The sequence below is a fragment of the Cygnus atratus genome, chromosome 9 (assembly GCF_013377495.2).
Source record: "Cygnus atratus isolate AKBS03 ecotype Queensland, Australia chromosome 9, CAtr_DNAZoo_HiC_assembly, whole genome shotgun sequence".
Taxonomy (NCBI): Eukaryota; Metazoa; Chordata; class Aves; order Anseriformes; family Anatidae; genus Cygnus; species Cygnus atratus.
The window spans coordinates 4346735-4370089 of NC_066370.1; the positions used below are offsets into that span (position 1 = coordinate 4346735).

At 38.5% G+C, this 23355-nt stretch overlaps 1 protein-coding gene across 13 annotated transcripts in view; it reads left to right on the forward strand.

Moving 5' to 3' along the window:
- Positions 1–23355, forward strand: part of DOCK10 (dedicator of cytokinesis 10) — a 150881-nt gene that overhangs the window by 68536 nt on the left and 58990 nt on the right. For 10 of the 13 annotated variants that reach the window (XM_035544606.2, XM_050712487.1, XM_050712494.1 and 7 more), the window contains exons 4-14: positions 1390–1472; positions 6477–6549; positions 6876–7007; positions 7276–7410; positions 12166–12349; positions 13987–14072; positions 15425–15508; positions 16305–16460; positions 18898–19119; positions 19823–19945; positions 20640–20722. In XM_035544606.2, coding sequence (XP_035400499.1) covers positions 1390–1472; positions 6477–6549; positions 6876–7007; positions 7276–7410; positions 12166–12349; positions 13987–14072; positions 15425–15508; positions 16305–16460; positions 18898–19119; positions 19823–19945; positions 20640–20722 — 1361 coding nt within the window. The remainder of the gene's footprint in view (positions 1–1389; positions 1473–6476; positions 6550–6875; positions 7008–7275; positions 7411–12165; positions 12350–13986; positions 14073–15424; positions 15509–16304; positions 16461–18897; positions 19120–19822; positions 19946–20639; positions 20723–23355) is intronic. The other 3 variants (XM_050712488.1, XM_050712489.1, XM_050712492.1) reach the window with 1 other exon arrangement.

The following is a 23355-nucleotide window of genomic DNA, read 5'->3' on the forward strand; positions in this document are numbered from 1 at the left end:
CACCTTTAGGCTTTCAGTCCATTTCGGTTTTTGCTCCAGCAGCCTGGTAAATCCCCTTTCTGTCCCTTCCGAGGTGAAGATTGCTGTGAAAGCAGTGACTCCCATGGGAACATCAGAAGAGGCTGGCAAGAGAGAGAGCAAATATTGCCACTTGGAGTAACCTATCTTGTCCCTTTATTGCCATTTCTCCTCCTCTTTCTGCTTAGCGTTTTGCATTCCAGTCTCTTTGATCTGTCTTTTGTTCCATTCTCTCTGCCTCCTGCAATCTCATCCTTTCCGTGTCTTTCTGTGAGACTTTTTCCTGTTCTCACCTTAGATTAGATTACCCTTTATGCTGCTGCTTCTTTATCTAACATAGATCTCTACCATTTTCCTTTATGACTTCCCTTCTTTTCCCTATCATCTTCAGCAGCAGCTTTTGCTGTTAGGTTTTAGGCTTGTTTCCCTCTTTCTTTTATTTTATTTTTCTTTCCTGTCCGTCTTGTGTTGGCTGGTGCTAAAGTTCAAGTGAAGAGTGGGGAGAAAATAGTACAATATTGGGGAAAATTCTTCAGCATACGGTACAGTTAGCAATTTTCATTTTGCATTCTGTTGCTGGAAATTTTGGCATAGTGTCATTTGTCTTATTCTATATGTGTATGTTATCAATAAACACGTATCTCATGCCTCTTGTTGCACCTAACAATGTCATGTTGTGTTTAATTGCATTGACAGAAGTTCTGTAGTGAGTAAGTCACAGTTGTTCCGATTTATTTGATAGCATAATAAAACCCTTCAGGTCTTTGTTCAGGTCTGATTCCCTTTTTAAGGGAGATTTGTATGTTAAGGACAATTTCAGAAAAGATACAAAACCAGCTAAAAGGTTATTTTTAGAAAATAAGAACTGCAAGGAAATGATGAGATGACTGAGCAAATTCAGTGTGAAGGGGAAAATGAGACCCTGGTGAGAAATAATAATCCTCTTAATATATTCCTGAATGGTAAAAGAATGAAGATCAGTCAGAACGAGAAGTAGAGGCCTAAATTGGGTACTGTCTTTTGAGGGGCTGGAGGTGTTTTTATTTAATGGTGTTAACAAAGTAGGATATTAGTTAAGGGTGTTTACAAAGTAGGGTATGAGAACCAGTAAAGCCTGTTGTTTTCAGCTCCCCCTCCTCCAGTCCCCCCCAGTCTTGTATGATTCAGAGCAGTTGATTTAAAAGGGAAATCGTGCTTCAAAATGTAGAAACATCTGATACTCACTTTCCTTCAAGCCAGGTCTAAAAGAGAAGGATATGTGCTTCTCTACCAAAAAGGACTCCCTCAGCTTTTTTTTTTCTTTTCTAGACTTTTCTGAGTCTGAAGTCTGAAAAATTATAGTAATTGTTGTTACTGTTGTTTTTTCTTTAGGCTTGTAAATATTACAATTCCCAGTGGCACGTTGTGAACTACAAGTATGAACAGTATTCAGAAGACTTTCGACACTTACCACAGTAAGATCTAGCATAAGTTCTTCTTTTTTTTTTATTTTTTCCTCTTAGGTTTGTGTCATTTTGCTGAGCTGTGTCCATATTTGCACTTTCTATCGTCTCCTATGCTCTGCTTGTTTTACTGTATTTATAGTGGTTTGCATTTTTAAAAAGGGGAAGAAAAGGTCCTTTAGCAAAAGTTCAAGACTCTGCAGAATTCAGTAGTATCAACAAACGCTATTAGTGCTGATTCAAATCTTAAGAGCGTATTTGCGTATTCAAAGCACAGTTGATACAGGGAAGCTGGCTTAATGTTTTCCTTAATAATGCATAAATGTCACTCACCTTTAACTGGGATTAATTCTCCTTTTAGTTACCCTGTCTATCAGAGGAGTAAGACTTTGTTTAGGAGTTTATAGCTGCACAGTGCGATGTATACAGTGTGTGCAGGTACAGCACTTGGGATATAAGGCTGCAGACATGTGCAGGTGTCTGGGTAAGCGTACTTCACTTCTGTGCTTGGAGGCAGCACATTAAAATTGGTGTAAAGGTCATGGGAGGAGAAGGAACAAGTTCTTTGATGTGATTTCATGAAGAAATTTAGGAGCTCATTCCTTCCTGAATGGGTTTCTGCCTTTACTCACATTTCTGGCAGGTTTGTATCCCGTGCCCTGAGGACTCTTAAAGAGTAGTGAATGATCTCACTGATTGCCCAGACAAACAGCGTTATCACCTCCTTGCTTGGAATTTGAGGCATTAAAATCATGATACCGGATGAAAAAGGTGGTTACAGGCACATAACACCAACCACAGGAACAGGTGCTTCAGATTTGGCTTGGATGCAAACCTGGTACTAGCTAAATCTATTGTGGCAGGAATCGATAAGCTGATTCCTATGGTCCCTTTAGATGTGTTTTTCAGAGGGTTTTGTGCTCTAACCCTTCCCCAGACTTACATTCTCTCTTATACATTGGTATTTGCACAAAGAGTGAACGCGGTAGTACAAAAAGCCATTAAAAGCAGTTTTGTTAATCAGTTATAAACATACCTTTTCTTATCTACCTAGTGCACTGATTGTTTTATAGAACTAAAGCATTTAGTGCTCAAGAAAAATGTTTGCAGTGCAGAAGTTTTCCATTTAACCTTAAGTGTCTTCTGTCTTATAAAATATACGTTTGACAGACATGGTTGCCTTACTCTGCACAGAAGTACGTTTTAGCCATTTATGGACATCTCTTCGATGAAGGTTATTTTAAGATAATTAATATGATTTACTTTCATGAGTTCATGCTCTAGGGATGTTATGGTGTCTCAGATGGTACTTTTTCCCAACTTGTGTAAAGGATGATAACTAGTAATCTTGTTTGTCTGGTATCGGAACATAGCACTCAGGAGCGGTTGGACTGCAGCACTGCTTGATGCTCCAGCAGCCAAGTAATAGCAGGAGTGCCCATGTTTTGTTTGCTGAAAGTTGCCTTGGCTTTGGGCTTAGCATACCTTCAACAAAGCTGGTTTGAAGTCCACCGTGTTTCATACCATTTCCATTATTACACAGCCTCCTAGATAGCAATAGAGCTCAATTTGCACATGCATGTTATGACATTCAGACTTTTAGATTAAATCTCCTCATTAAAAATGTGGTGGTTTGATACTTCCTTGTCATAGTAATTCTCTCTCACTGATGATATCTCTGGCTGCCCAATTTCCATAGTTTTTGGTTTTGTTTTGTTTGCACAATACTGTCCCACCATATCAGAAATCCAGGCATACCGTTGTATTAATTCTTTTTATAGGAAATCATCCTAATAGGGAAGGTTGGGTGAGTGCTAAGTATTGTAGCTTTGCATCGTGAGAAAAGAACGCCATTTATGGTGCCAGATCCAGCTGTGGCTAAAGGATTTCCATTCACTGAAGGTGTGCTGAACCTTCTCCGGAGGTTTTGAATTTTAGAAACACAAAGATTGGGACCCAGCAGCCTTCAGCAGTGCTGAAAGGAATTCATAACTGTTTGTACATTTGACATGCTGTGGTGTTTGACACAGTCATAGAAGATGTCAATTAATGGCTGCATAGGATAGCAGATTTTTATCAGATATCCAAGTTCTTTTTGAATATTGATCCTTTTTGATTGAGAAGTAGCTGCAATGTGATGCAGACCACCTGGAGCAGGCACAGGGGACTCAACGTGTCCGTGGTGGAGTTTCACTGAACTAGAGCTGTGACACTGGGGAAGAGCTCAACGACATGTGCACACTAACACGAACAAAATTTTAGCAATTGCTTTAGTTTTTCTCTGAGTGTGTTCCTCCTCTGAGGTTTTTCTCAGGTCTCTCTACCCCTTAAATTCCTCTCTGTGAGCTCTCACTACCTCTTTTTATACCATTTTTTATGCTTTGTGATGGTGTGTTCTGACTTCTTGAGCAAATGGAAGGGTGGAGGAAGAACTGGGCTTGCTTAGTTTGTGCGTTGTGGTGACAGTGTGTCTGGGAACAGAAATAGTCATTAGCAAAGTTTTTGCTGTCATTTAAAATGTGAAAACCTCTAACGCTTGGTAGGTGTTTTAGGTCTGCTCCTTTCGAAGTCTGCATTTTTATATGGGTCCGAAGAGGCAGTAGGCAGAGGGAAAGAGGGAATACCAAGTCAACAGATTAATTCTTTACCATGTTTTATCTGCCTGCCCTAGAGAGATGAGCAGCATACCTGAAATGGTTCCAAGTTAGCAAAGGAGAAAACCTTATCTCATGGTGCATTACACAGTTTTGAATGTATGAGAGGTTCATGTGTGGTCAGTGAGGGAGCACTTCGGCAGGATGGTCAGTCATCCCGCCAGGTGTTTCTGTGGTGGTACTGCAGACTGAAATGTCCATACGATGGGGTTTTGCTAGTAGATGTAGGGGTAGCAAGTTATAAATTACTGGCCCTTGGCATTGAGGCAGCCTATATGCATTCTTGAGAGTAATTTGCATAGGCAGAAATAAAAAGATTCATAATATTTTATTCAAAAAAAAGGAGACCTTTTCGCAAGACTTTTTTCTAATGATGCAAACTTCACACTGCCTATCCCAAGCCACTGACACCATCTCAATTCTATGATCTGCCAGCTCTGCCACCAAATTGTCTGCCCTTTTATGTCTCTTATATAGCTCTTCTGAGAGGACAGCAGGATTTCCTTCTTTCTAAGAAATGTGCCCTGTGCTCATGTTTGCAGAAGGTCTGAGGCTCAATGGGACAGGCTTGCTTTCCAACTGCGGGGCAGCAGAGCTGGGCAGAGTTGCAGTGTCACGGAGGCAGGGGACCGGACACCATAGCAATTCAACTCCTCCTTCCCATGTTCTTTACTTCCCCTCCCCTGTAGCATCTGTTTTTTTGTTTGTTAGTTTGTTTTGGGTTTTTTTTTGGTTGTAGGTTGCCCTACGAGCACTGCAGTGCATTTATAGCTCTGAATCATGAATAAGCCAAAAGGATTTTGGTCTAAAAATGAAAGGTGGTGGGCTTGAAAGGTGGTGGGCTTTTTTGTTTGTTTGCTTTGGTGGTGGTGTTTTTGTTTTGTTTTATAAAATGTGGGATTTGGTTTGAGATTTTGGGGGTTGTCTTCATTTGGGTAGGAGAGAGTGTCTAAGATTTTTTTAACAGCTATCCTTGGTTGTATTGGAGAACCTGCCGTGGAATTCCATGTCAAATATTCTGAATGTTAATGCTTTTATAGATGTCAAAGGTATCAATAGATTGTAAAGGTTCTTTTTATGCAGTATATTAATTAGTTGTTTACACTAAACACTGAAAGTGGAACAAACTAAAACAGAATAAAGAGTCCTGTATTCTTTTGTATCCTGTGTGCATTTCATTATGCTGGCTTTTCTGAATACAGTGGGATCCTGAAGTCGTGATAAAACTGATTTTGAAATGGGAAAAGCAAAGAGGAGATGGGTATTGCTTTTTATTCTAATCTTCCTGATCATAATTTGTGTATGAATGAACAGAAAATGAAAAAGGGTCAGCTACCTCTTTTTTATTTATTTTTGAAAGTAACACTGCATGCTAGCGTGGGCTAACATTTGCTAACTTTACAGAGGAAACTAGCTTACGAGCATGTGGTTTCTGAACTTCTGTTTGAATTTGTTTCCACGTACAACACGGTTGTGTTGCTTTGTTCATGTTCTAAGTCTGGGTAAATGACAGTTCCGTAAAGGTTGGCCTTCTTATTAATGGTTTTTAGCATGGCAACTTTTGTAGGTTTCAATGTCATAAGTAAAAGTTTTCAAGATGAGATTTTAATCTTCAAGAATTTGAAAACAATGTTAGTATTCTTCAGGCCACAGAAAAATCTATTTTTTCCACTTAAAAATATCTTTTATCATGTGCATTTTTCTGGCTGTTACTTAAGGTTTAATTCCACAACATACTAAGTACTTTGGGACAGTACAATTATTTATGTGCTTAAAAATAAGCAAGTGCTTAAGTGCTTTGCTCTTTCATATTCAGTTTTGTTTCATAGTCTGCATTATGGAGCTCTTAAATGGCACCACATCAAAAAGACATATATGTATTCTTAAAAATTACTCTAAGGCTATGCTCATCATATTGAATATTAATGAAAAATCTTGAAATATTAAAGAAATGTAGAAACTTTTACCAAAGCATTGTAATGTTTTTGTTGGTTAGAAAAAGCTCCTAAGCAGTTCATTCTAATTAATTTGATAGCCTTAAATGGGATCACTCTCTGGGAATTGTTTAGGTTTTGTTGCCTGTTGTGGTGAAAGAGCAGAGAAAAGAATAAAAAATTTTTTTTTTTGAATCTTGTTTATGAAGCTGTTGCAATTTCATATCGCTGGGAAAAAAAAAAAAAAAGATAAAGAGAGCTTAAGAAAAAAGGTGTTTTATGTACATATAGTGATTTTTAAAGGAATATAGAATCACGGCAGTAGATGTTCTGAAGATGCCATAGGGACCCAGGATGGTTGCCTCTCTGAAATAGCAAATAGATGATTGTATAAATAAGTAAATAAATATTTTTTTCTCTTTTCCTAGAAATGAATGTAGACCAGAGAAACTGCCATCACATTCCTTTGAAATTGATCATGAAGATGTGGATAAGGATGAAGTATGTTTTCTATTTTTTTCTTTCAGCCAGGGAAGACTTATTTATTACTTTAACATCTTAAAATATAAAAATAAATGAAAAAAAAAAAGATAATGGAGGGTCATTATCTCCTATAAAATATTTTATATTTTAAGTAACTTTGATGTTGGTGGAACAGCTTTGTCTCTTATGTCATCATGTACACAGCAGGCTTATTAATAAGTCTTATATTAAAAGGAATGTAAGGATGATTATTTGTTGTCAAGAAGATATTCACACATTACAGTTTTCTTTCGTCTTAATTCAAAAAGCAAGTGAATGCAATATTAATCACATCTTTCATCTAGGATACAACATCCCACTCATCTTCAAAAGGTGGTGGAGGAGGAGGAGGAGGACTAGCAGCAGGAGTTTTCAAGTCTGGATGGCTTTATAAAGGGAATTTTAACAGCACTGTAAACAATAGCATTACTGTTCGGGTAAGGGAACAGCATTATTCTTTCTTTATTCCATTTATATCCCCCATAGAGACTTTTTTTTTTGTCATTTATATGTTTATATCTCAGATTAGGCTTCATTACATTGCTTTAAATGATACTAAAGTAATGTTGCAATTGTCTGCAAAATAGTGCAATTGAAATGTGAGTAGGAATTGCTTATTATTTAAACCATGTGAATAAAGTACCAGTGAAAACAATTTGCAGGACAGCAATTCTCATTCTTTTTTTTTTTTTTTTTCTACTTCAGTCATTCAAAAAGCGCTACTTCCAGCTGACACAGTTGTCAGATAACTCATATATTATGAATTTTTACAAAGATGAAAAAATATCAAAGGAGCCAAAGGGATGTATTTTCTTGGATTCTTGCACAGGAGTCGTACAGGTAAGCCTCATTTTATTTCATTGTATTTTTTTGGTGTCAGATAAGTAAGAATTACTAGAGGCACATGGAAGAATGCGTACATGGATGGGATAGCGATCTTGTCAGCAGTTGCATGAAATGAAAACACCGTTAGTTTTGCTTTTTTAATTGGTTCAAGTGGTCAAACTGACAGATTACAAGAACCTCAGATGAATTATGGTAACAGGTCATATATATGTTCTTTGCCAATGGCACACATGAGGAAAATATTAAAATATTAAAAGTTTATTTTCGCTGAAATTATTTTCTTAGCTGCCAGATTTTATGTTATGCTTATTAAGACCGTGCTTGTTTATTGTGGGTTAAAGAGACTGAAGTTATAGAGCTTCATTTGTTACAAGTTGTAAATTAATTCTGTATCCTGAGTTCCAAAGTGCTTAGATTATTCAATAGACTCCTTGAAGATCATCATTCTTGGAGGTGATAGAGAGTCCTAAAAACAACAGATATGACAGAGCCTTATTGGTTGTTGTAACTTGGAAAAATAAATAGCCAGAAATGTCTTTTTTTTTCCTGAAATTGAGCTCTCAGCGTTTTTTCCCTCTAGCTGCTTTTCCTTTATTTCTATTAATGTATTTCTCTTTTTTTTTTCCATGTTAAACAAGATGTTATCTTAAATAACATGTTACTCTGTTCATCTAGCCCCACGTGTCACTACCTAAGGAAATGCTTTTTTTAGCTATACTTTGTTCTTTACTTGTTAACCAGTAAAGTTTGGTAAAAACGCCAGTACTGACTGAATTGAGGGTTGCTTTGAAAGAAACCTTTCAGCTAATGCAAGGGAAGACCCCTAATATACATAAGCTTTTCCTAGTTGGAAAGTTTCTCCTTCTCCCTAAACGGGCCCTTTGAAGCAAGAGAAATAATCAGTAAAGGTAATTCACTCTGGGAACGAATACTTGCTGACAACTCCTGCAGATCCCTTTTCCTGTGTCCAGGAAAAGTACCAGGCTCCATAGGGAATGGCAGCTTATCCTGCATAGTTTAAAGGGTATTTTTTTTTTTCAAGCAGGTGTAGGAGAGGACAGAGGTAAATTCGCAGAAAGACAATGATGTCTGCCTCTGTCAGTCCACTGGCTTGAAAGACCCTAACAAGTAGACTGGAAGTGCAGCAGAAGGAGATGCTTATACAGAAATCCTGTTCAGAAATGCCTGAAGTCTGCAATGCATGCTTATGTTAGAGTCTAGGCTTTGTGTGTTTGGGATGATGGTCTCTGTGTAGGAGACGTCCTCTGTGCAGTTAGAGAAATACTGGTACTCCTGTAAAGAAGTTCCTGCTGTTAATTGACTCTCAGTTGTACAGTTAATTGTGGTTCAGAGGGTGTTTATTTAGCTGCTGTCAGTTTTGGGCAGGAACTAATGTCTTTGATCTTGTGTGTTGGTATTGCCCAGTCATTTATAAAATAGGACAAAAAAATAGGAGAAGATAGGAAAAAATAGGAGGAAAAAATGACTGCTTGCTTTTGTTTGCTGGTGGTGTGTGTTTTCCTTTAAGATAGGTGTCAGCCAGAACCCTAATTAAGGTCTGGATGTCCCTGTAGTGTGGTTTAGTGTGGTTTTAGATATAGATTAAGTACTGTCTGGGGGGTGGGGGTGGGTGTGAAATGTCTTGACTGCAAGATTTTCAGACTTTTTAACTGAGCTATGACCAAAAAATATATATATTTGAAATAATCCTCCTGAATTTTGACAGCTGCCTTCTAAATCTACAGAATACCTGCAAATTGTCCACAACACCTCTTGCCTACCACCAGGCACTTGTTTTTTTTATTATTCTTTGATTGACATTCAAAATGAGATGCATAAATTTATGAGCTGCCTTCACTAGTCATAAGTGATCTTTAGCCAAGGCGATAATGGTGCAAGTATCATCAGCATCAAAATCTCTCTGTTACCAAAAACGTGATGAACTTAGAGTCATAAGGCTGAAAAACAAAACCTTGCTTAGAATTGTCGTAAACAGGAAGTTGTCATAAACATAGAATCTGGAAAAGAGATGAATAAATCTGAAGGTTTAGAGGAACTATGATGTGAAATCTCTGATTTTATGAGTTTTACACCGCTATAAATCATTTAACTCAACAAGAATGACTTTGAGCTCCTGTTTGATAGAGGTTGAGTACCTAGACTGCAGTAAGCATCCTGGAGAAACCATCTCCAGATGAAATGCAAAACACCTTCAAAACACTTCTGTTATTTTGAAAGAATGACCCTGCAGGCATTAAACTTAGCCAGATGTTTCATTTATAGCTCATCCGTAGTTTCTTATTGAATCTTGTATTGTTTCCTTCTGGAAGAAATTTTAAACTTGAAATTAAGTGTTGAAGATTACAAGTCAACCTCAAGGTCCACACTCCATATGGAAGGACTTACAGAGAAGAAAAATGAGAAATGACGTTTCCCCACCTCAATCCCCAACCCCCTTTAGCTGATGAGGAAAGAAAAATAGTTGGCTTTAGATTTTAAACAAAGACTTTGCTGTAGATCTCATCTGCTTGCCAGAAGTCTGAAGTGCAGATGGAAAAGTGGATATTGAAGTTTTCCTGCCCTAATGTTCTTAAGATTCAGCATGCAAGATGTATTGCTCTCTTAGATAATGTCTGATAGTGTTACAGTACCTGATTTAAAGATCTTGGCCATGTCTGCAAGGGGAAGTACATAATTCAGACAAGAAGTGCATTCATCACAATGCTCTTTGTACGCTTTCTGAAGATAAATTGAAACATAGCATTTTTCTTTATGGATTGTGCATAAATTCATATACGTGATCCCCTTATACAGATAACTTTATCTTAAAAGTTTTGAATGGGCACTGGACTAGGATTTTTGGCATAGTTTTCTTCCACGTCCAATTTTTGTTCAAGCCCTTGTGATTTATTAGCAAAAATTGATTTCAGTAAAAGTTTAGTTATTGTTTATATTAATTTGAGGTAATTGCAGTGAGCGGAAGATTAGAGTGATTTCACTGTGATCAAAAACAGTATCAGACACCCAAAAATGAATTGCTGCAAAACCCAACCCTATTCTCACCCTGTGTAGGGTGAACTAAAATTTATATACCTGAAAGAATAGTTACCTCAATAAAGTGCATGAGGGAAAATGATTTCTTACCAAGAGAATTTTCAGTAGCAGAATTAAAAAATAGCACACGTGTGCATGTACATACACGCCTGAGTCGGCTTGAAAAGCCCAGATTTGACTGATTCCATTGACCCGAGTAACTCCAAAAATTTAGTCTTCCTGATTCCTGAGCTGGGTCATGAGGTGTAATATAAGGACTGGAGCAAGTCATTAACGACAGATTGGGCAGGAATCTTCTAAATCATCTCTGCCGCTGGAAAAAAAGAGTGTTCGTGGAACTTTATTCTCAGTGTCCAGTGCTCTCCTTCACTGCTCATCAGCCTCAGATTTTGCCTCTGCTCCTCATACACAAAAGAAGATACTGCTGTGATCTCACCAGCTGGCTCAGGAGCTGTTCTTAGTAACTTGTTGATACAGGACTGCAGTTGTGTGTATTGAGAAGTAGTTACGGTATGTAGAACTACAGGGCACCGTTGTTGTTTTATTTAAGACTGTGAATTAAGAAAAACTGAAACTAAGTGAAATAAGTGAAATGTCCAGTTATGGGCTGGATGAATTGGTTTTCATCTGTGTCACTTCAAGGTTAGATGTGTCAGTAATGCCCTAAGTGTAGATGATGGCAATTTTCTGCAATATTGAATGTAAAATGGTGACACTGATGTTCATAGAGAGTAGTTGTGAAAATTAGATTATGTACTGGGGGGAGGACATATCAGTGCTTGTTTCAGATTTAAACAAGGGGAAGAGACAATTGATGCAGCTGTCTCGATAAGACTAAGAGATAGAAGCCTCACTGATTTGATAAATTTGAGGAATGAAGGATATTATATTGGAAAATTGCACCATTTAATTTTATTGCGCTATTTCAGTAACTAAGTGCCTGTAAATTCTCATGACAGAAAGTGATGGATTAACCGTCTACTGCAGGTACAATCTGGTGATACAGAACAGAATAAATCTGTTGCCAATACACTGGGCATTGATTCTTATTCTATACTTGACAAGGATAGAATTGCAATGTCCAGACAACAGTATTTTCACCTTTGGCCTCCTGTAAGGAATTGTTGAAAATGCCATAGCTCTTTGTAAAATCATTTTAATGCTTTAAAGTGTCAGTGCCTAATGGAAGCACCCATGGGAGTATTTTCCTGTGGAAGATTTCATCCTATTCAAATCTTCTGGAGAGATTTACTGTTTACTTTCTATTCCAAGTTTAACTGATAATATCCAAAATCTCTTCCAGAAAAATACAAAAATAATAAAATTATACTCAGTATCTTTTTGAGTGTCTGGTGCTCTGGTAACTTATAGGAGACTTGGCTTTAGAGGGGTTTTGTGTAGGCGACTTTGAGTCATGTAGCAATGCTGTCCTTTCCCCATCAGAGGTCTCTTCCTATTCCATTTAGGAGGTACTCCCTACTAAATGGGTTTTAGATACACAGATTAAAACTAAATTGATGTAAATGTTTGTTAATATCACAGTACTTGAATTTTCTTTAAAGCCAGTTAATTTTGCTTTATTTATTTATTTATTTATTGAGGCATAGTTGTATAGAAGTCCATCTTATGGATACCTTTTTTTGGTACCTTTTTATAGTTATGGTGTTTATTTTTCTTTTCCTTTTGTTCCAACAGAATAACAGGCTTAGGAAACATGCCTTTGAGCTAAAAATGAATGACCTTACATACTTTGTGCTGGCAGCTGAAAACGAGCAGGATATGGATGACTGGATTTTTACTCTCAACAAAATCCTGCAAATAAATCCAGAGGGGACCATTCAGGAGAGGAAAAGTGCAGACCTCACCGATCTGAAACTTGGTAAGAGTGAATAATCTTGCATTGTTTTTTAAATCAAATGCAAAAGAAATGAACCTTCAGATATCACTATTGAATCATTTTAACTGCCTTGGTCTCTAATGGATTCTGTACCTATTGATTTCTGATGAAGCAGCACCAGTCTTTTGGCAATCCCTGAACAATGTCAGCTAACTACCCACAGATCATTTTCAAAAGGCTGTGGGAGGGAGGTAAGCTGCTCCCCATAAAGTCAGCAGGAACAACATGGCTCTGCTTTGCTTATAAAGCTCTTTTTCAAGAATAGTCTTCCCTGTCGATGAGCTTGCTGGTACTTTATGTTTTACCATCCTGGGAGTCTGAAAGTTTTAAAGAGTTTTCTGCCCGGGAGAAGTTCTTTTTCCAGCATTTTGTTTTCTTTAAACATCTGGAGCTAATAATAATTTTAAAAAAAAAATCTCAGCTGTGGTATATTGCTCTTTCCTTGGAAGCTTATTGACTTTTCATTTCTTGCTTTTGTGAGTTTGCATATGAATACCCTTTCACTGTGGAAGAAAGAATTAGATGCTCAGTTATACTGTACTCTTTATGAGGCAGTAACTCATCCTTTCACGTAATAAATCCATGTTCGGTTTGGATGAACCCCAACTAAAATTCTAAGACTGAAAGCACTTGAAACCTTAACACAGATTTGAACTGCTCGTACTCTGAACTGAATCTAAGCTTTGAACCCACATGCATCTGAATCCTGGGGAAGTTCAGAGCTAATTGAAGTCTTTACCCTGATGCTTATAATAAATTCTAATTTTGGAGGGACAGGATACTCTTCATATAGCCAAAGATGTTCTTATGATTTGGAAGCACAAGAGACTTCCACGTCAGAATCAGAGAAGTACTTTTGAAAATTCCACCCATAAGGGATATTAATGAAACAGAAAGAAAAATGTGCATAAGAGGACAAAGACATAAGGCTAACAGAAAACAGAAGCCTTTACTGGTAAAAGCCCTGATAACAAGCAACAGGAATGTGCTATGGAGTTAACCTGTCAAAAGGCACGATGCTTTCTTGGCAGAAGAGTCCTAAATGGCGGTAATGACTTACTTCACATTGGGCTGAATTACCTACTGAAAGCAGAGTGGTCCCCAGTGAGAGAGTGCAAGAGCCAAATAAAAGGTTTGCTGTGTAGTGTTCTTCTCTGGATACATAGATTTTCAGCTTGTGGAGTCCAGACTACATCACTTCCCTTCCCAAAGAGTGGGTCCTATCTGCCTCACTGACTATGCTGAAAACTCTGTTCACCAGGTGTCCAAAATCTTTGGGCTGGCATAAATTCTCTGTGTTGCATCAGGAGGGACTGGGAGAGCAAAGGAAGGTGTTTCTATTGTGGGCACAAATATTTGTCATGGATGGATGTGCCAGACACTTCACTAAGTAGAGTCAGGCATCTTGCTTAAATACCGACTAAGTTATAGCAAACACCACTGGGGGATGAGGTTCAGAACAGAGGTTACTTTAGTATCTCTTTCATTTGATAGCCTGATGATACTAAAGGGAAGAAAAAGCAGTAGTAGGTTGGGGATAGATTTTTAAAACCCAGTGGAAAGAGCAAGTATAATAAAAAAAATTTGCTTTTTTTCTTCCCCCACCCCCCTTTTTCAAGACCCTGCAGAAGCTTCGGTGAATGATGATTGCTCTCAAGAAGAGACCGACTCTTCAGAGAACATGTTGCACCCAGACTTTGCAAAAGTAATGGATGTTATGTTTTTCTTTACAAGCGGAGTGGAATGTGCTACCTAGGTCAAAATGCTTACTAATAGATGATCAATAATATTTCAAAAGGTTTAAAAATACCATACGGCCCATTTTGAGTGTTAGAGCCATGATAAATGGTGGGAATAATTTTCTTTCTGAAAAGCTGATGGCTTTGTATAAATGAAGAAAGCTCCACTGGGTGTAAGAAAAAGTAGATACTAGAGGGGTTTGATTTATACCTGTGAAGTCAGTAAGGGTCTTATCCCTGCAGTTATATGTTAAATATTTACTTTTTTAACCTGTATTTCAGCAGACTTTGGCCATCAGAGATCCAAGATTTCCTGTGTGACATGCAGTACTTCAAGGAAATGAGCTGTCAACTGCTCATAACCTTCACTAATTTCATTGAAAGATACATGTAGTATCAGGGGAGATATTTTGTCTTCCAGAATTCATAAACTACTTCATGTGGATGAGATAATTGTAGAAGGTGCTAAGAAATTTCTTGATGAAAAGCTAGGTTGGAAATACGTCACTGCTTTTCTTAAAGGAACATGTGATCTGTTTGTAATTTGTTGGGCAGCTACCCGCTGTAGCAGTAGCGACAGTATACTGTCTATATACACAGCAAAATCCTATCTGAGGATGTAAATCCCAGAGATATGAACCAAAAACTGTGTATGCAAATAAGAACAGAATTTGGTCTACACTTCACTTTAGGTTGTATTCATATTTATGACGTGGTCACACAATTAAAACAGCAACAACATCAAAGATAAAATGTAATTGAGTTCATGTGTACAGACAGCAGTGGTATCTGATCTTGTCTGTAGATAGATGTTTTCTTTACTGGAAATGGTTTAGTTAATGCAGATACATCAAGCTGATAACTGCTAGATCTGACCACTGGTGGCCCTCAAGGCTAAAATAGATGGTCTGCAAGTTGTACTATGCTTATATTGCTCTTTATATGGTTAATTCCTGTTCCTCCCCCTTGCTCCATATGCCTGGCTGCAGCAGTGATCTGTGATCCCTAGTCCATGGCAGGTACATCTTGTGTGCATCTTGAGCCACTATTTTGACATCTTTCACAGTGGATTCTGTGGTAACATATATGAACTTCATAATTGCTCCTATTTTGGGTTCCTTCAAAGTATATCGTGGACTGAAAATCCTGCTTCACAAGCGTATAACCTTCAAAGAATGTTTGAAGGTGCTTTGGGATACCTACTGCAGAAATGAGGAGTGTTATTATGAGTGAAACGTGAATCATTCATTTAGAGATTTAACAACTCTATGGATTTCTGTTCTTGTGCAGAAAATTAATTTATTATCTGTCACAACAGTACATCACAGAAACAGAAGAAACAGTGAAAGCCTCTCGAAATACAGAGCGACTAAATCTTTTCTCCTTGGATCCTGATATAGCAGTGAGTGAAAAGATTTTTTTCAAGTTCTTAAAAGTTTTTAAATACAGGTGCTGATTTAACTGGGTTAGTGAAGCCACCAGGGTGGTTGGGAATTCAGCAAGCAGCTGAGTATGCCTGAGACTTCCACCCTGTGCTGATCTCACTTGTATATGCCGGAGTCTTAGATGTAAGAGAAAAGTAGAGTGGAAGTGACATTTGTTTTCAGCTTCAAAATGAGTGGGGAAAAAAGTGCTGTCTCTGCTCTGCAGAGGTTTATGTACAGACTCTGCCCATATCTGCACACAAAATGGTTGCAGTTGGAAGGGACTTTTGGAGGTCATCTTGTCCAATCTAGCTGAAATTTGAATCATTAAAACAGACTGAAAATATTACAAGAACAGAACCTTTTCTTGTATGGGGAATGTTGTAAGAACAGTGCTTTCATTGTTATTTATTGTGCTGAATTTGACTATGAAATGTGAATGGTTGCAAAAAGCAGTGGGAGGTACAATTGGAGGTATAAAAGCCTATGTACGTGAAAAGTTCAGCTGTAAATGTAGGAAGCGCAGATTGCTTTTCTTTTCTTATCCTCAGCTTGCTTATCATTCAGTATTAGAATTCATGATTCAAGGAATGTTACTGCTTGCACTGAATGTACATTTGTTGGTGATTTAATTGGAAATTTTATTTTAGTTGAAAATTCTTCCAAATCTTTGGTCAAATTAACTGTAGCGATAGTAAACGCCTCAAAAAAGTTTGCGTAGTTTGGGATTATCATGCTTTTTCCATATATAACTAATCACCCAACTTATTTCAGTTGTTGAATCCTCAGAAAAAGGAGTTTCCAGGGACCAACTCAGCAATCAAGCCATTTGAAGAAAAACCTGCAAAGAGGATCCTGATAACTTGCAAGTCCCTCAGTTTGAATCTCCAGGCCTGTGTTACTGAAAATGAAAATGATCCTTCAACCAATGTAAGCTTTGTTTGTTTTTTCCTCCTCCTCCCCCCCACCCTCACCACCACTCCAGAGAAGGCTTCCTGTGCACATATTACTTCTGGTAATAGGATGTAAAAGGAAAACTAACATGCTCACATTACTGTATTCACTCCTCCCACTCTGCCCATCTCTTTGAAATGAATGGTGAAGCTGAGGGAACCTTACAGTAAACATTTTGAAGCTGATTTAGATTGCAGACTTTTCGCTACAGTTGAATGTGGAATTAAAAATGTTAAGACCCTTGACGATCCTTAACAATTGCTATAAGAACAAGTTTAAGCTGCCAGTACTGTAAGGAGGCAACTACCAGCAACTATCAGTTGCTGGTAGATTGTGCGTTTTTTTGTTGTTGTTGTTGCTCTTCAGAGAGACTGGGGACCAGTCAGATGAAATTACTGATGAGAAGGCAAAACAGAAGGGACTGGATGCTTCATCTGGTAATAAAGGAACAGCAAAAAAGAGGACAAAACAGAATTTTTTTCTTATTTTTACTTTAAGAAAAAAGGGCAGGGAAAAGCAAGTTGTAGCTGTCAATCCATAGCTAGTTCCATTAGTTAGTTCTCCCTTAAAGCAGAAAAGTTCTGAGAAATTAGTGTCCTGGCAACTCAACTTTCATGCATTACATATGAGGCATTGATTTTTATTTTTATTTTTTTTACTTATTTTCATTTGCAGATGACCTCTACAGTGAGTGCATATTCAGCATGATGTAATCAATACTTTTTTGGCAGACTGGAATAGCTGTTTAAATGAAGTCATGATAACTGAACTAAGGGCATGCAATAATTCATTACAGAGTCTGCAAAAGCACAGAATATTGTACCTGCTGATGCATTGTTCATTATCTCCAGAATTTTAAGATTCTGATTTCCAGACAGCTCAGAAATTGACATCATGAGTTGGTCGTTCTTATCCTGACTGATGTGTTTCATCAGAACTGTAAAGGAGTTGTGGACTTGGATGAGGGTGGAAAGGCCTTGCAGAGAGATCTGGACAGATTGGAGAGCTGGGCGATCACCAACCACATGAAGTTTAACAAAAGCAAGTGCCGGGTCCTGCATCTGGGACGGGGCAACCCTGGCTATACGTGCAGACTGGGCGATGAGACGCTGGAGAGCAGCCCCGCAGAGAGGGATCTGGGGGTTGTGGTTGACAGCAAGTTGAATATGAGCCAGCAGTGTGCCCTGGCAGCCAGGAGGGCCAACCGTATCCTGGGGTGCATCAAGCACGGCATTGCTAGTCGGTCGAGGGAAGTGATTGTCCCGCTCTACTCTGCGCTGGTGCGGCCTCACCTCGAGTACTGTGTGCAGTTCTGGGCACCACAGTACAAGGACATTAAACTGTTGGAGAGTGTCCAGAGGAGGGCGATGAAGATGGTGAAGGGCCTAGAGGGGAAGACGTATGAGGAGTGGCTCAGGTCACTGGGCCTGTTCAGCCTGGAGAAGAGGAGGCTGAGGGGGGACCTCATCGCAGTCTACAACTTCCTCGCGAGAGGGAGTGGAGAGGCAGATGACCTATTCTCTGTTATCACCAGTGACAGGACCCGAGGGAACGGTGTGAAGCTGAGGCAGGGGAAGTTTAGGCTGGACATCAGGAAGAGGTTCTTCACCGAGAGGGTGGTCGCACACTGGAACAGGCTCCCCAGTGAAGCAGTCACTGCACCAAGCCTGTCTGAATTTAAGAAGCAATTGGACTGTGCACTTAGTCACACGGTCTAAACTTTGGGCAGACCTGTGCGGTGCCAGGAGTTGGACTTGATGATCCTTATGGGTCCCTTCCAACTCGGGATATTCTATGATGCTATGATTCTATGATCAGAACTGTAAAGGCTCTATAGAGGTTATTTGCAGTCATAGGATTTAATTCCTTGTTACTATGGGATAGAACAAGTGGGTACTGTCAGAGCTATTTGAATGCTCTCGGATTCCTAGCAAAATGGAACATGTGTTTCCCACTGAATAATACACCCACGCGTTTGTGTTTCTACCAGTAAACATTTTTCATCTCCTTACATTTGTCATCATTTTTGTGTCACATTTCTTATGATCCCTGGAAAGCCCACCCTCACTATCCCTTCATTTATAACGATTGCGAATCTACATTAAAATAATTCTATGAAGTTTCTCTGGGTTCCCTTTCTTACTATAGTTGTTATCTGTGACAGACACATTCATGTTCTTTTTCTGCAAGTTTCTGTGTTAGCTGGCTCGGTGTCAACACACTACCTTTAAAAGCCCTTGGAAGTTGGAAAAATTGTTGCCAAAGGTTGGGGAGAGGGGTTTCAATTAATCTCATAATTGGTAAACAATCTTTGCTGTCTTTTTTCTAGCTGCGTGGGCCTAATAAAAGATGGAGTTTACCCTCTCACTCTCAGTTAGTACTATGTTTTATTTCTGGTGTTGTTTTTTTCCAGGTAGAGCCTTTCTTTGTGAGTGTGGCACTGTATGACGTCAGGGATGGCAGGAAGATCTCTGCTGATTTTCATGTGGATTTGAACCATACTCTCGTTAGACAGATGATTTCAGGTTCTTCATTTTCATTAGAAAATGGCACTGTTGAAAATATAGATTCAAATGAGATGGAAGAACCAAAAGTCAAGGGGTTCCCAGAAGAATGGCTGAAGTATCCAAAACAGGTATTCCATGTGTGACTGCATGACTTAGTGACTCGCATCATAGTTCAGTAGTAGTATTCATTTTCATCAGAGAATTTCTCTGCTAGGGGTGGTTTATTTTTTCAATTTTTTTTGTGTGTGTGTATATCAGTGGATCTTGTATAACTACACAATATTTACAATCAAAACTCAAAAAAAATTAGTGTCTGTCATTTTGAGAAACCACCCATGTTTCCCGCATTCTTTGGGTTCTTTCTCTGACATCTCCTAAACCAGCCAAACAAAATTGTAACTTAGTCTCATCTATCCTCTGTATTAATATCAAAGTACTCCCACATTCTTGCTGTTACTGTAAACCTCATCCCCCCATTCCCTTTACATTACATTTTTTCTTCCCAGTCATTCCCCTGAGGTGTGGCTGATTTAGACCAGTGTTTAAGCATTGTTCCAGAGGAACAGTTAGGTTAGGTGATGCTAACATGGTCGTATGTTTCTTGACTAGAGTCAGGATCTTTGCAAGATGCTTTGTGTGCACAAGCTTACTGCAGTACTAACATGAAAATTTTAGTTTCCATCTGGCTGTCTTGGGAGTGTAGAGATACATCCCCTGTAATTTTTTTCTGAATTTGTTCTGATGGCATTTCCATCAGCAAAGAGCACTGGTAGTATTTAATTTCTCCAGTATCCCTATGTACCTTTTAACTGCTCTCTTTTCTATTCATAGGCTCTTTTCTCCATAAGTAATCCTCACTCTGAGATTGTATTAGTAGCAAAAATAGAGAAGGTGCTCACAGGAAACATTGCCAGCAGTGCTGAACCTTACATTAAGAATCCTGATTCTTTTAAGGTAATGTTACAGGAACATGAGTTCCTTCTTTGTCAGCCTATTGGAAGCTGAAGACATTGCAAATTCTGCTTGTAAATCTCACCAGTTTGTGGTTGCTGAACAGGGCACGCTCACATGAGGCCCACCCCTAAGAAAGCAAATGTCCAAACTTCATTAACTTTGGTAAGATAAAATCCTTACGTGCAGTAACCAATACAGTATGACAGATGTTCTCACCCAGTTACACAGAATGAAAAAAATACCATTTTGACAGAAGCATATAAATCAATTCATGGTGCATTCCTTTGTAAATTATGTCCCAGCAAAGTGAAATTCTGTTTCAGTAATCTTTTAGAAATTATAAGCTAGTGCTTTTTGTATACTAGCATAACTGGGGTAGGCACCTATCTGTGTTTCTTTGAGAACAGGCAGTGCATTTGCATTGGGTATATTACAGCAAACTGGAAGAAAAATTGTAAATAATATAGTTCTGACTGAAGGGATGCTGATGGGGTTTAATTTATTAGCAGTTCTGTGATGCTTTTCCTGTCCATCCCAGAACTTTCTGTCATGGACAGTATCAAGCTAAATTATTTTAGGGCCAAAACAGCCTCTTCAGCAGAGTGGTACTTGGACATCCTCTGTGCTGCATTGTAGATATTACTATAGATATTACTAGGTGAAATAGTTAATATTTTCTTCTTTTTTTTTTTAGTGTGCACAGAAAGTGTTAAAATCAAATAAACAGTTCTGCAGCAAGCTGGGGAAATACCGCATGCCATTTGCTTGGTCAGTGAGGTATGTATTAATTCTTCTTATAATCTGTAGAAATATCTTTTAGCTTATTCTGCTTTTGGATGTTTTTCCTTTTTTTCTTTTCCACTTTTTCTGCCTCAAGCTAAGCACAGCTTTCTGTGTGGTGCAGGACCCCAGAAGATCCTGCAGCTTTATTATTCCATTATGTGATAACATAATTTAAAAATCATTGTCCACCAAGTGTGTGAATTTGCTGGTATCAGTGGAGTTGCACAAGGAATTTATTTAGTTCATTGGGTCAAATTCAGCCATCATTTCTGTTTATGTATTAACATTACTCAGGACTCTCTTTGGTAAAATCAAAGTATAATTTGGCCCTATAAAATCTATTTCTATTTTCATAGCTTGAAAATAGAAATTTCCACAGGATGCTATCATACTACAGGGAAAAAATGGTTTGGCTATGATAAATAGCAAAACCGTAGATTTGGAAATGTGTTTTCCAGTTAGTTCATTCTGGCATTAGCCACACTCCTGTTTTGCTGTGGAAATTTTCCTCCTTAAAGCAATAGCAGATGGTCACAATGTGATTTTACGTATACATTTAGCGAGCCAAAATCTGGCAGTTGAGAATTGTGCATGTGACTGACAATCTTAATTATATTTTGTGGCATTCAGTTTGTTAGCATCGTTCAGAAGGATGACTCAGGGTTCCTCCCTGATTTCTTGCTGGTGCTGGTGTGCTCTGGTGTCTGTATGCTCTCAGGTATAATTACATTATATGTCAGAATTACAGGGTGTCAAATCCATCTTCCCTTCTCATATTCCTGCCAGAACTGCCAAAGTTTGCAAATATGTGCCTGATCTACATACTGTAGACGTGGGGAAACTTCACTCACAGAGATTAGTTTTTACACTCTGCTTTTCCTTCACACCTTCCCCACCCTCATAAACGTGTTTTAGAGCCTGTGTTTGGATCCCTCAATGGTGTACGCAGCTGGTGGTTAGGTTCTCAGCTGGTGCAGGTTGGCATCACTGAAGTTAGTGATGCTGTGCTCATTTACAGTAACTACAAACCTCACACTGCTTCCCTAACCCTGAGGGTGAGCAATTTTTCCACAGATTGTTAGCTACTATTAAAAATATGTTTCGGTGTTAAATGATGAGCACTGTGTAGGTTTTCTGCATTTAAAGAATTGTTGTAATTGTGGACTATCGGCTAACAATATCAGAACAGTAGAGTCATAGAAACATTTAAAATACTGAATAAGTATCTTGTTTTCTTTAATGAAGTCCGTTAATTACTTTTCCCTTGAATTAATATCTTTCAAATTTCTTCAGGATTTTAGTTCTGTGAATTTTTTCTTATGGAAATCCACCTAATAAATAAATAGCAGGCAGTAAGGAATCATTAATACATTAGATAAGTATTGGACTTCTGGACTGGTGAAGTGTTTTATTACATTTCCTTTGGTTTTACTTGTCCGTTGTCACCCTACAATGCCTTCAGTGTGTGCACTGTGAGAAGCTCTCTTGCTCCATCAGTGCCAGCAACCTAAAAGGATCTAGTGAAACATGGCAGTGCAGTTACTTAACTGCAGGTGTAAAACATAGAATACTTGCTGCTCTGGCAATTCTTCAGCTTTAGTGAGGCCAGGAGCATGGAGATACTGTATAGTTTTGCTAGCAGAAAGCAAACTCTTCCCTGAACGCACAAAGCATACCTGTTTGTAAGAGTTAGCTTCTTTTTAGTGGATTTTTAAATGGCACCTGTAGAAGCAAGAGCTCTTGGAGTAAGCTACTTCCAGCACAGACTCGGTTCTTTTGGCACTGTGAACTTCCCCAACCCTGTTTTGGTAAGTGCCTCCATACCCCCACGTGCTGAGCAGTGGTTAGCCTGGACTGGATTTAGTTGATGGGATCCTGCAGAGGCTGGGTTTGCTCAGCAATCCCCATGCAGAGCCCAGTGGCATGGCCAAAACCGCTTACTGAATGGTTTAGTCCACTCTGTTTGGAGAGGAAGGAAGCAATGCTGAGCCCAAAAAGTATAATAATGTCACCAATGCTGTAATAATTATTAAGTCTTGACTTTTTTCTTTTTTCCAACAGCAGTTTAATACGATTTGTGAAATAAGTGGTGGCTGCCAGAAATTGGGTCCATTTTCTCCCTAATAACTTAAGATTTTTGTCAGTGCATGTTGGTGTGGACCTTATTCCCTGTAATTCTTGGAGGCAAAAGTCTGATAGAAGAGGGCTGATTATTCTCTAGTTACACAGAAATGAAATAATAGTGTTTCTCTCAGTTAATTAATTTAGGACACGGTGCATTTATACTCATCCTTGGGATCGTCTTCCAAAAGTTTACTCCATTATTTTGCGTCTGGCAACAATTTGTGCTGGCATCAATTCCTCTTCTCATTGGCAGTGGAACAGAGAAGTAAATTAAAGAAGAAAGACTGGCCAAATGATTCACAGAACTGCACTTAGCATCAAGAACATTTTACTTTTGTTAAGCAATGTTTTTGCATACAACAGTTGAATCCAAGGTTCATTAATTTGGATAGCTGTTACATTATCCAGTCCAGCCAGTGTGCATGTGACCCTTGGGACTATCCAAAGGGCACTGGAATGTCTTAATTAAATCCTGCAAGTGTCAATGAGCAGGGATGGAAATA